The sequence below is a fragment of the Papaver somniferum genome, unplaced genomic scaffold (genome assembly GCF_003573695.1).
Source record: "Papaver somniferum cultivar HN1 unplaced genomic scaffold, ASM357369v1 unplaced-scaffold_137, whole genome shotgun sequence".
NCBI classification, from domain to species: Eukaryota; Viridiplantae; Streptophyta; class Magnoliopsida; order Ranunculales; family Papaveraceae; genus Papaver; species Papaver somniferum.
In genome coordinates this window covers 7,801,113-7,814,878 of record NW_020622934.1, presented here as the reverse complement: position 1 = coordinate 7,814,878, position 13,766 = coordinate 7,801,113, and the positions used below count along the sequence as shown (strand labels likewise).

General features: G+C 35.4%; 1 protein-coding gene across 1 annotated transcript; it reads left to right on the top strand.

The window, feature by feature from the left end:
* Positions 1 to 220: 220 nt before the first annotated feature.
* LOC113334552 (pachytene checkpoint protein 2 homolog) lies at positions 221 to 1,703 on the top strand (the record flags this gene model as incomplete). Its single annotated transcript, XM_026580781.1, has 7 exons — positions 221 to 304; positions 407 to 476; positions 591 to 661; positions 744 to 834; positions 1,068 to 1,195; positions 1,336 to 1,458; positions 1,563 to 1,703. Coding segments are annotated over 7 exons (708 nt in total), but the record flags the coding sequence as incomplete, so codon positions are not given.
* Between the last annotated feature and the right edge of the window lie 12,063 nt (positions 1,704 to 13,766).

Here is a 13,766-nt window from a genome sequence, read left to right as displayed (position 1 = left end):
TATATGTCAAAGTGATATAAACTTCTTTTGATTCTGTTTTATTCAGAGTTTTGTCACTTTTTTTGGTTTGATCCATGAGTACGTATGTGAAATACTGAAATATGTGCTTTGATTTTTGATTCGGTTATATTCATGGATTCATCATTTCTTGACATGTAATTGAGTTTTTAGTTTATGAATCTGCAATATGTATATATATGACGTAGTGATAGAAACTTCTTTTGATTCTGTTTTATTCTGCCAATTGGTTGAGGTTAATGCACATTCTTTATTCAGTAAATGGTTCTCTGAAAGGGGTAAATTGGTATGTACATTTGCTCTTCAACTTCTTCACTGAACTTCCAATTAAATGTAAAGAAATCATAGTCTTTTGAAATTCAATCTTTGTTCAAATTGTTTTAATCAGGTTGAGCAACTTTTTCAAAAAATCCAAGAGATGGTAGAGGAAGATAACAACCTGGTATTTGTTTTGATTGGTGAGCATATCTTCATCCATCCACATTATTGTACTTTCTGCTAGGTTCTTGCACAAACTCTTTTGCTAACTTATTTTGACAATATGTAGTAACATCCTTTCTTTTGCTTTGTAGATGAAGTTGAAAGCTTAGCTGTTGCTCGAAATGCTGCTTTGTCTGGATCCGAACCTTCTGACTCGATTAGGGTATCATAACTTCTCTGAACTGGGAACACAAAGTAATCGAATGCACTTTATAGCCATGTAACGTAAGTTGTATTATATTCAGGTTGTGAATGCTTTACTCACTCGGATGGATAAATTAAAATCCTCGCCTAACGTCATCATCCTAACAACTTCAAATATTACAGCTGCAATAGGTACGCCTGCAATGAATCAATATATTCTTTTTATTAACTATAGATGCTGCCAAAAGTTTCATTTTTCCTGTCAGGAAAGACTTTAATTTCTGGAGTTGCCCGTATGTAGCATTTAAGAATCCTTTTATCGTGAGACCCAGCCAGTTTTTTCGAGATCTGGAATAGAAATCTTTGTTCTATTCGCATCTTTGTTAAAGGTGGAATCTATAGACTGACTATGGTTTAGATTCCAGATATTGCGTTTGTCGATAGGGAAGATATTAAGGCCTATGTGGGGCCTCCAACCCTTCAAGCAAGGTATGAGATACAAAGGTCGTGCATCCAGGAACTGAGTCGAACTAAAATTTTGACAGATCAACAGGTAATGTTTCCTTTTCCTCATTCACCTAATTGTTGATAAGCGTGACTTTAGAATTTCTAGATTATTCGGAGAGACACTGCGGTTCAGTCTGCCAAAGGTCCACTTACTAGCTTGTGTTGATCCATGTTTCGTTGTTCTAGGAACCACTCATTCTTTCAAGTTTTGCAAGTGTAAGAGAGAAGATGAATGCACCCATCATACACGAGAGTCTGGGTCCACTTGAATTGGCTAAGCAATTGCTGGAAGCCTCAGAAATTTGTGAGGTCAGAGATCAACAAATAATTCTTAAAATCCATATGATGAGTAACTAATCCAAATTTGATTACCTAATAATACTTAAATGATTTTGGATTCTTTGTTATATCAGGGATTAAGTGTAAGAGCATTAAGAAAACTTCCTTTCTTAACTCATGCCTCTCTTACAAACCCTAACAATTGTGAACCTAGCAAGTTCTTGCAAACATTAATTGAGACTGCCAGGAGGGAGTTGTCTGAGCTATGTAGTTGATCTTATCAGCTAACCAAATGCGTTAGTGCACACCAACTTTGCTTTGAAAAGGACAATGCCACAAAAACCAGTGAATATATCTATCGTTTCCGATGACCTTCTCTTGACATATAGGTAATTCCTACCTGTGAAATACTGAAATATGTGCTTTGATTTTTGATTTGGTTATATTCATGGATTCATCATTTCTTGACATGTAATTGAGTTTTTAGTTTATGAATCAAATGGAGTTGTCTGAGCTGTGTAGCTGATCTTCTCAGCTAACCGAATGCGTTAGTGCACACCAACTTTGCTGTGTTTTAATATTGTTATATTCTGCTGACATTTACAGGTTCATATGTCAAATGGATACGTACTATATATGTAACCAGTGCTGCAGATATATACTCAGATTTGTAAGTGGTGTAGCAGATATGTATTCAAAATTTTGTAAGAAGTGTCGCACATATGTACTCAAATTTGTAATCAATGTAGCAGATATAAACTCAAATTTGTAAACAGTGTAATAGATATGTACTCAGATTTGTAAACAGTGTAGCAGATATGTACTCAAATTTGTGGTCATTTCCATGTTTTAATTAAATTTGGACCTCCAGATAAAATAAAATCTCGATTTGGTATAAACAGTGTTGCAGATATGTTCTTCTGACCGTTTCAGCGGTTTTAGTACGGGAAACAAAACCGTAAGAATGTGTTGCATTCTTCACACGTGTTTAGCTCTAGGGTAATGTGGTCATTTTTCTTGTTTCAAATAATTATGGACCTAGTGATAAGTATAAAATCCGGTTGGACCCTAGTATAACTAACTTATTGGGCATAGGACCAACCAACAAATTTTCCTTATTTTAATAAATGATTAAACCAACATTTAATCATCTTTTCACCAACTGGTCTTCAGGAGACTTTGGTATTTTGCTTATTTGAGCATCTGGGCGTTACATGGTCGACTCGTAATCACATGTAGCCGGTCCCTCCTTCACTCTGTGATTGATTTTCAATAAATCATCAATTAATCAAAAATTGGGGTTTCGAATCCAGAGCTCTGCAGAAACATAATCATGAGGAGATTCAAACACCAATAATTTTATGTTGATCCTGTGATCAACACTTTTATCATTATGCTCGGCCTAGTTGTCAGTATCAAAAATTAATAGTTTATTTGGTCCTGCTACCAATAATTCATCAAATGAGCAATATTTTCTCAGAATATTGGTTCAACTATCAATATTAAATAATTCATCTAATGAGCAACATTTGCTCAGATGAGCAACCTTTGCTCATATGAGCAATATTTGCTCAGAATATTGGTTCAACTGTCAATATTCAATAATTCATCAAATGAGCAACATTTGCTCAGATGAACAATATTTTCTCAGACCATGAATATTGGTTCAACTATCAATATTCAATAATTCATCAAATGAGCAACATTTGCTCAGTCCATGAATATTGGTTCAACTATCAATATTCAATAATTCATCAAAAGAGCAACATTTGCTCAGTCCATGAATATTGGTTCAGCTATCAATATTTAATAATTCATAAAATGAGCAACATTTGCTCAGACGAGCAATATTTTCTCAGACCATGAATATTGGTCCAACTATCAAAATTCAATAATTCATCATTATCAAATGAGCAACATTTGCTTTGTCCACGAATATCGGTTCAACTATAAATATTCAATAATTCATCAAATGAGCAACATTTGCTCAGTCCATGAATATTGGTTCAACTATCAATATTCAATAACTCATCAAATGAGCAACATTTGCTCAGTCTATGAATACTGGTTCGACTATCAATATTCAATAATTCATCAAATGGGCAATATTTGCTCAGATGAGCAACACTTTCTCAGTCCATGAATATTGACTATCAATATTCAACAGTTTATCAAACGAGCAAAATTTGCTCATACGAGCAATATTTTCTCACCTTAACAATCAACATAATTATTCCTTTGTCTCAGCAGACATCTTCAATTCGTGAGCCTCAGAACATTTGCAAATCACGACTCAACAATACAAGGACTCATCGTCCCATAAAGTCAGCAATTGTCTCCACAATCATGAGACATCATGTGTCACGGCGGTCTACAACACGTGTGTTCATACACACGACGAGAATGTGAGAAAGTATTGCAATCAGTTGGAGGATCTAGCAAAGTAGTGGGTGGAAAATTAACCAAGTCTCTGCACGATGAGCAACTGGTTTTGACACGATTTCCCACTTCCCCACTCTTTAACTCCAGCAACTGTCACATTTCATGGGATCAAGGTGTTTACAATTCTGTCAATATAAATGAGTCTCTGAATCATGATTGAAAGGACAAGACAATCTCTCGTCAAAGCATACAAACAAGAGATTAAGAACCCAACGTTCAATCAATCAAAACTTATCTTATTTTCTTTACGCAGAAAACACAACACACCTACAATATTTGATAACCATTGGTCTCACACATTTCTCAGATTCCCTCCTACAGATCAACCCATCCTCTCTTGTGATTGAATTGACTCTGGAACGACCATTGTCTTGGTTTAGGATGGATTCTTAGAGATTGATCTATCGAACTTAAAACGTTCCCTTCTTGCAGTGCATCTGTGTGAGGTTGAACTTTTGGTCGGTTCAAGGAGTTTCCTGCGCACGGTCATTTCCTCAATTTCGCAAAAACCAGCAAATCGTTTTTCCCCATCTACAATGTTATAATGCTCATAAAACACTGAAAATTAAGATGAGAAAATGACTTAGTAATCTGGTTAACTTGTATACTGGGATACGAGTTAAAAAGACCTTCTCGGGATAAGTAAAATACATAAAACAATGACAATACGGAATTTCATGAACCAACATTTAAATCTACTCCTTTAAATGGTCTGGAAAACTTTTATTATTTAGCTGGATGATGAGATGAGAACCACCTCTTCTTCCACCTCTGACCATCCTCTCTACCCACCTGGTTTGGAACCTAATTTGGCAGCATTATCAGATGATGCTAGGTCGCATATGGATACAGTTTCAGGTTTCAATACTCTTAACATTGTACCTAAGAAGCTAATGAGGGAACATAAGATACTGGGAATTAATGTTCAAAATGTACACAATGCAGATGGAACTCTAAAGATCAATCAAGAAAATGGGAACTACAATTGTTAGACGAGTTTACAAATATCATAATGGAATGTCAGAGGTCTTTGCTTAATCAACAGAAGATGTGTTGTGAAAAACATGATCCAGCTTATCAAAGCACCTATCATTATTTTACAAGAGACAAAAATGATGCATTGCACCTACATTGATATTCAACAGATTTGTGGGCATACAAAATATGGTTGGTCTTATCAACAATCTTTTGGAAGCTCTGGAGGTAGGATAATTTTATGGAATAGAGATTTCTTTGAGGTTACAGATTCTCTCGTCGGGATTTACAATCTATCTCTTGTAAAAATAATATGGATAATTTTGAATGGGTACTTACCAATGTTTATGGTCCAAATAAACCCCATAAAAGACCTACTTTCTGGGAGGAGCTTGACAATGTCTGTAGATACTGGAATCTCCCATGGTGCTTGGGAGGTGATTTCAACACTGTCAAGATTTGTGATGAGAAAAAGGGTGCACTAGAATAACTAAAATTATGGAGAAGTTTTTAGACCTCATATCCAATCATGACCTCATTGATTTGCCACTTACAAGTGATAGATATACTTGGTATAATGGACAAGTAAATCCTATCATGTGTAGACTTGACATGTTTCTTATTTCCCCTTATTTTGAAACCCATTATCCCTTCGTTTCCCAACTTGCAAAATCTAGACCTACCTCAGATTATATTCCAATTCTACTAGATATCTCTTATCCTTTTTGGGGACCTAGTCCCTTTAGATTTGAAATCATGTGGTTCTTGGAGAGTGGTATTATTGAATTATTAAAATAATGGTGGTTGTCTCTTTTTTTTTTTGCAAGTACACCTAGCACTGTTCTTTGGATGAAGATTCAAGCACTTAAAGAAAAGCTCAAAGTGTTGAATAAAGAAACACTTGGTCACATTGATTCAAGACTCAAGCATATCCTTACATAATAGAAGGATTTGACTTATTGGCTGAAGACAACGTTCTTGATGATGTGCAGAAGAAAGAGCAATGGAATTATAAGGCTGAATTTGAAAAAGTAACACAAATAGAGGAGACGACTTGGAGTATTAATCTAATACTAGGTGGATACAAGAGGGTGATAGGAATACTTCGTTCTTCATTAATCAAGCAACTGCTAGAAGGAGATTCAACATAATAAGATAGTTATACATTAACGGGGAGTTGGTTTCAGACAAAGTTCAGCTGTAAAATCACATTGTGGGTTTTATAAATATTTTTTTATGGAAGAAGAAATTATAAGGCATGAATTAAAGGATATTACTTTTGATAGCATCAGTCTCATAGAGTCTGAGATTCTAGATGCAGTTTTCACTGAAGTTGAAGTTTTGCAAGCTATTAAGGATCTTGGTCGAGACAAAGCACATGGACCTGATGAATATCCAATTACTTTCTTTCATAAATCCTGGCATTTTCTCAAAGATGATATTATGTCTACTATTTCAGAATTCTATGGAAGTAGCGGAATAGACGTAAAGCATAATTTTACTTTTATCACGTTGGTTCCTAAGAAAAACCACATAGAAGCTATCCAAGATTGCAAGCCTATTTGTCTTCTAACCAGTGTGTATAACATTATTTCCAAGGTGCTTGATTCTAGACTAAAATTAGTGATGTCAAAACTCATATCTCCAGTACAATATGCATACATAAAAGGAAGATAAATTACTGATAGGATTCTCATTGCAAATGAGCTGGTTGATTCTATATTAAAGAAGGAAATACTGGTGTAATTTGTAAGGTTGATCTTGAAAAAACGTTTGATAGGGTGAACTGGAGTTACCTTGAGTTTGTGCTGTAGAAGATAGGTTTTTGTTCAAAATGGCGTAACTGGTTAAAGTTTTTCTACTAAACAACTACTTTCTTTGTCCTTTAAGTTGGTCTGCTTTTGGTTACTTTGGAAGTACAAGAGGTGTAATACAAGGATGTCCTTTATCTCCTATGTTATTCAACATCGCAATGGAGGGATTCTCAAGAATCTTAGACAGAGTTGCTAACTTGAAGTTGTTCAATGGCCTTTCTGTCTCTAGAAATGGTCTTATCATTAGTTATCTACATTATGCTAATGACACAATCTTATTCTCAATATTCAAATGTTTTTAATATATTGATGTGAAAAAACGGGGGTCTAACAACCTCAATATTTCGCTTAGCAATCTGTATGGACTAACTCCAATATACTTTTAAGAGAATCAACTAGACAGTCAGACTCAATCTCAATAATAAGTATATCAAAGAGTTATATATCAATTTCTCGATTCAATTCTCACTCAAGCAAAAAGAAATCTGCGGGCCTGATTGAATACAAGAAAAATAACTTGAACGGTACCAAAGACCAATGTTCAAGGATCAATCAATTTCAATCAACAACCAAAGGTTGGATTTACCAATTGATCGATTCAATGCACAACCTCTGATATTTGAATTATATAACAAAATATAATGTGGAAAAGAAATAACACAGACACCAGAAGTTTTGTTAACGAGGAAACCGCAAATGCAGAAAAATATCGGGACCTAGTCCAGATTAAACACCATACTGTATTAAGCCGCTACAGACACTATCCTACTACAAACTAACTTCGGTCTAGACTGGAGTTGAACCCCAATCAATCTCACACTGATCCAAGGTACAGTTGCGCTCTTTACGTCTTTGATCCCAGCAGGATACTACGCACTTGATTCCCTTATCTGATCTCACCCACAACTAAGAGTTGCTACGACCCAAAGTCGAAGACTTTAATAAACAAATCTGTCTCACACAGAAAAGTCTATAGGAATAGATAAATCTATCTCCCTCAGAAATACCTACGGGTTTTGTTCCGTCTTTTAATAAATCAAGGTGAACAGGAACCAATTAATATACCGGACTTATATTCCCGAAGAACAGCCTAGAAATATCAATCACCTCACAATAATCTTAATCGACTAGCGAAACAAGATATTTTGGAATCACAAAAAATGAGACAAAGGTGTTTGTGACTACTTTTCTATCTTGCCAATCGGAGATATAAATCTCAAGCCAATCTTACGATTGCACTCAATCACGATAGAAACAACAAGATCAGATCACGCAACTACAAAGAAAATAGTTGGGTCTGGCTTCATAATCCTAATGAAGTCTTTAAGTCGTTAACCTACAGGGTCTCGAGAGAAACCTAAGGTTAAAAGAGAATTGACTCTAGCTTATACAACTAGTATCACACAGGGGGTGTGGGGATTAGGTTTCCCAGTTGCTAGAGTACTCCTTTATATAGTCTTCAAATCAGGGTTTGCAATCTAAGTTACCTTGGTAACAAAGTATTCAATATTCATTGTTAGATGAAAGTCTGATTAGATTCAAGCTAATATCTTTCAACCGTTAGATCGAACTTATCTTGTTATACACAAATGAAATGTAACTTCATTCAGGTTTGAGTAACCGTACCTAAAAGTGTACACTTAGTTGGTTCAACGGTAGTTAACGAATGGTTAGCCATATGAGCACTTTCATATCAACCTTATTCATCTTCACCATAACTAGTTCAAATGACTCAAATGAACTAGTTAGAGAGTTTTTCAATTTCTTAGATATCATAGAAGTATACAAGACACAACCGAAGTAGTGGGTTTTGATTCACTCGAATCGATTAATGAACATTATAGCCACGGTTTGCAAAGATTGCATTCATTATTATAAAATGTTTTAGTTCATGAACAAACCGATTTTAGAAAGTAACCTACCCAAGTATGCAAACAGTTATGCGTACTTAATTAACCTGATTGAGTTTGGTTTCACTTTCAAACTCTGGCAGAAATTCACGGACGTGAACTTTCCTCTAGTACGCGTACGGGTACGCATACTCTCCCGGATTTCCAACAACCGCCAGTACGCGTACGGGTACGCATACTTTGGGTTCCCGGTTTTAGACTTTTACACAAATGTGAAAACACACCATGTTTATATCCAAAGATGGTTACATGTTCTAAACTCTTATTTCAATCGTTGAAACTTTCTTAGAGGATGTTATACAGTTGTTATTCACAAACTATTTTTCATCAAAGCGATTTTCAAGTTATTGAAATAATCAACATGAATTTCGTCACGAGTAAAGATGAACTTGGCCAAAGCGAAAGCCTACCAACACATATTTCTAGAAATAGATAAGCGAGATAGACTCGGCTCGGAATAGCAAATGTGTATAATCGAAGTCTATATAGCAATACGACTTTTGTCTCAAGATAGGAAATAGAATAGATATACTTTTGAGTGATAGATAAGTTCAAGTCTCCACATACCTTTTTGTCGATGAAGTTACACCAGTTCCTTGAGTAGTTCTTCGTCTTTGCATGATGACCGCCGTGGAGTCTAGAGCTCAACTACGCTTACTATCCTAGTCCGAGACTTAGCTATAAGTAGAATAGAAATCAAGACTTATAGTTTTGGCGACTAAACTTGATAAACAAGTTTGAGATAGCAACGCTTGCGAGTTCGATCGAGCAGTGCTCTAACAATCTCCCCCTTTGTCAATTTTAGTGACATAACTATCAATACATATGAAATACAAAATAAATAAACTTTGTAGCTTCTCATCCACATGCTTGATCTCCTTGGTTCTTCAACATTACTTGAAATCTTCGTCACTTCCAGGTACTCCAATGATTCCAAAGGTAGTCAATTCAGCATCATCGTTTTTGAAGATCCGTAGCCATAAAAATGAGAAAACAATAGCTCTCAATCATTGTTATACAGTGTCATAGTATTATTACATAACATCAAAGTTCAATTGTATCACAACTTTTACAAAAATATTATAGTGATATGTATCTGAAAAAGCGGGGGGTCTAACAACACCACCCAATGTTTTGCTTAGCAATCTGTATGGACAAACTCGAATATACTTTTAATAGAATCAACAATACTCAATCAATTAAAAGTACATCAACGAGTTTATCTCTCTCTCTCTTGATTTGATTTCCTCAAACAGAAACTGCAAGTACTAATCAAATACAAGGAATAACTTGGATGGTACCAAAGACCAATATCCAAGGATCAATCAATCACAATCAACAACCAAAGGTTGGATTACTCTAATTGATGATCTAACATGTAACCTGTATTATTTCAATTATAAAGATAAAACAATATAATGTGGAAACTTAAATAACACAGACACCGGAAATTTTGTTAACGAGGAAACCGCAAATGCAGAAAAACCCCGGGACCTAGTCCAGATTGAAACACACTGTATTAAGCCGCTACAAACACTAGCCTACTCCAAGCTAACTTCGGACTGGACTGTAGTTGAACCCCAATCAGTCTCCCATTGATCCAAGGTACAATTGTACTCCCTACACCTCTGATCCCAGCAGGATACTGCGCACTTGATTCCCTTAGCTGATCTCACCCACAACTAAGAGTTGCTACGACCCAAAATCGCAGGCTTTGACAATAAACAAATCTGTCTCACACAGACGAGTCTAGAAAAGGATCAATCTGTCTCCCATAGAAAAATCCTAAAGTTTTTGTTCCGTCTTTTGATAATAATCAAGGTGAACAAGAACCAATTGATAATCCGGTCTTATATTTCCCGAATAACATCCTATATAAATCAATCACCCCACAACAATCTTAATCTGATGGTAGCGAAACAAGATGTTGGGGAATCACAAACAATGAGACGAAGATGTTTGTGACTACTTTTTATATATTGCCTATTGGAGATATTAATATCAATCCAATCAATCTCATTGTACTCGTACGATAGAAGATGCAAGATCAGATCACACAACTACGATAAAAGTAGTATTGGTCTGGCTTCACAATCCCAATGAAGTCTTTAAGTCATTAACCTGGTTTTAGAAGAAGTAAACCAAAGTTTTAAGGAGAAATGACTCTAGCACGCAAACTAGTATCACACGTGAAGTATGGGGATTAGTTTTGCAGAGTTGCTAGATGCCCCCTTATATAGTCTATCAAATCAGGGTTTCTCCTTGGTCACAAAGCAAACAATATCCACCGTTAGATGAAAACCTGATTTAGATTCAAGCTAATATTTCTCAACCATTAGATTGAAAACTTAGCTTGTTATACACAAATGAAAAGCACGCTTCTAGGTTTGTTAACCGTACCCAAACGTGTACATTGTTGGTTCAACAATAGTTAACCAAAAGGTTAGGCATATGAGCATTTCATACCAACCATATTCTTCTTCACCATAACTAGTTCAAATGACTCAATTGAACTAGTTAGAGAGTTGTTCAATTGCAAGGAAATCTTATGTACTACACAAGACACAATTGAAGCAAAGATGATTTGATTCACTCGAATATGTTCATGAACTTTATAGCCACGGTTTGCAAATTGCATTCCTTAGTCTTTATAAGTTTAAGTTCAGAAATCATCTTAAGATATATAACCTTTTTAAGTTCGCACACTAGCTTCGCGGACTTAAGCAACCGGGCAGAGTTTACAAACTCCAGCAGAAAATCTCGGCAAAGACTTTCCGCCGGTTCGCGGACTGGTACTCACGCAAAAAGTTTGTCAACACCAGTAGAATTTCTCGGGATGAGAATTTCGGCAGCTCGCGGACTTGGCAACAAGCCATTCTTCCGGTTTATCTTGATCAACAAAGTTCACAAACTTTGGTTCAAGGAATAGGACTTATACACAAATGTGTTTCCACAACAATGCTTATGTCCACCATTGGTTATGTAATCTAAACTCTCATTCCAACCATTGAAACATTCTTAGAGGATGTTATATAGTTGTTAAACCATTTCTCGTCAAAGCAATTTTCAAAGTGATTGAAACATATCATGACTTTCGTCACTAGGTAAAGATAAACATGGTCGAAGCGAAACGCTTACTAACACATATTTCAAGATATAGATAGGCGAGGTATATACAACATACGACTTTTTGTCTCAAGAAGTAGGAGATAGAGTAGATAAACTTTTGAGTGACAGATAAGTTCAAGTCTTCACATACCTTTTTGTCGATAAGTTCCACCGGTTCCTTGAGTAGTTCTTCTTCTTGTATGATGAATCACCATGAAGTCCTTGAGCTCAACTACACTTTCTATCCTAGTCTGAGACTTAGCTATAGTAGACTAGAAATCAAGACTTATAGTTTTGATCACTAACATTGAAAAACATGCTTGAGATAGCAACACATGCGAGTTCGACCGAGCAATGCTCTAACAGTATCAACCCCCCCTCCCCTAGTCAATACCCCATCTCACATGAAAACCACTCCCCCTTACATAATGATCCGAAAACCATATGTATTTGTAGTGTGAACTACACATTAATTCTCCCCCTTTTTGTCAATAAAATTGGCAAAGGTATGAAAACTAGTGGGATCCTAATGAAATTTCCATAGAGACACTTCATGACCAAAAGAAAACACATATCAACATATTAGATGCAATCATATATCCGAAACTAAATGCATTCATCAAGGAGTTTATAAAGATATAAGATAACCCCTAAAATATTCCACATCCACACTCCCCACAAAGATTTAGCAATTAAACACAAGTTCAATTAAGAACTCTCCCCTATCAAATGTCATTCCCGAGAGAGCAACAAGAGCGACCTTATTTTCACAAGAAAAGAAGGATTTTCTTTGGATATTAACAAATCACATGAAACATGAATTTGTATCCAAAAATCTCAATTAAATTAACCACAAGAAAACCTATGATTTATTTAATCGGAAATGCTCACATAAGAGTATTACGGATCCGCACAGTATATACATAAAAAAAATGGATCAGGAAAGATCAATACTGCGTAATAAACAAAGACTCGTTATATTCTTCATCACTATTTGCACAGTAACATATAATAGACTTAATCTTTGTAAACAAAAGCTCATCCTATCTTCCATCAATATTTTCATAATGACTGATAAGCATGTATATGCTACATTTTATACCTATATTTATATTAGCTATGATACAATATTTTAGTTACTAATACTATTTTAGTGTTTTTGTAGAAAGTACAAGTGAATTCGATCATCCAGCGAATAAACAACAAAATGTGAGACTTAATGGTGTTTGCGACGAAAATGGAAAAATGTGGTTGGCCTGGTACTTCCATATATCAACAACCACAATGATGAAATGTGGTTGTCCTGGTATTTCCATGTATCAGCAACCACAATGATCAATTATGTTGGCATGGTATTTCTATATATCAGCAGCACTTATTATGCTGGCCTGGTATTTCCACGTATCAGCAGCCGAGTTGGCCCGGTATTTCCATGTATCAGCAACCACAATTATGAAATGGGGTTGGCCTGGTATTTCCATATATCAGCAACCACAATGATGAAATGAGGTTGGCCTGGTATTTCCATATATCAGCAACCACAATGAAAAAAATGACAAAATGTAGCTGGCCTGGTATCTCCATATATATCAGCATCATAAAATTGTTTCATAGGCGAGGCACAAACGCAGCAAATGAATTGAAATCAAAGTGGGGTTGGCACATGCAAACTGAAAATGGGAGTATTTTATCTTTCTTACTTTATTACAAACATATTCCACCGGGAAAGATAATTTATTTGCCATGTGAAGAATTAATTGAGGAATATTTACACTTGAGATTATTTTGGAAATAAAGTAACTTTTTCTTCATTTGGGATATTTTGGAAATAAGGAGAGATTATTATTTCATTGGAAGAACGAGGTGGCAATACTATTTGGGGAAAGATACTGATGACGACCTCAACTTGCATGCAAGATATTTTCATAGAATAATTTATTTTGATTCTTTGATTAATGAAATAAACAAAAGAGAAGGTTATAAGAAGGGGTATCGACTATTTGAGAGGAGAGCCCAGCCACAGGGCCGTAAGTAGAGAAGAGTTTTGAAGTTTTGTTTTCGATTCTTCATTTTTCATTAGCTAGAGTTT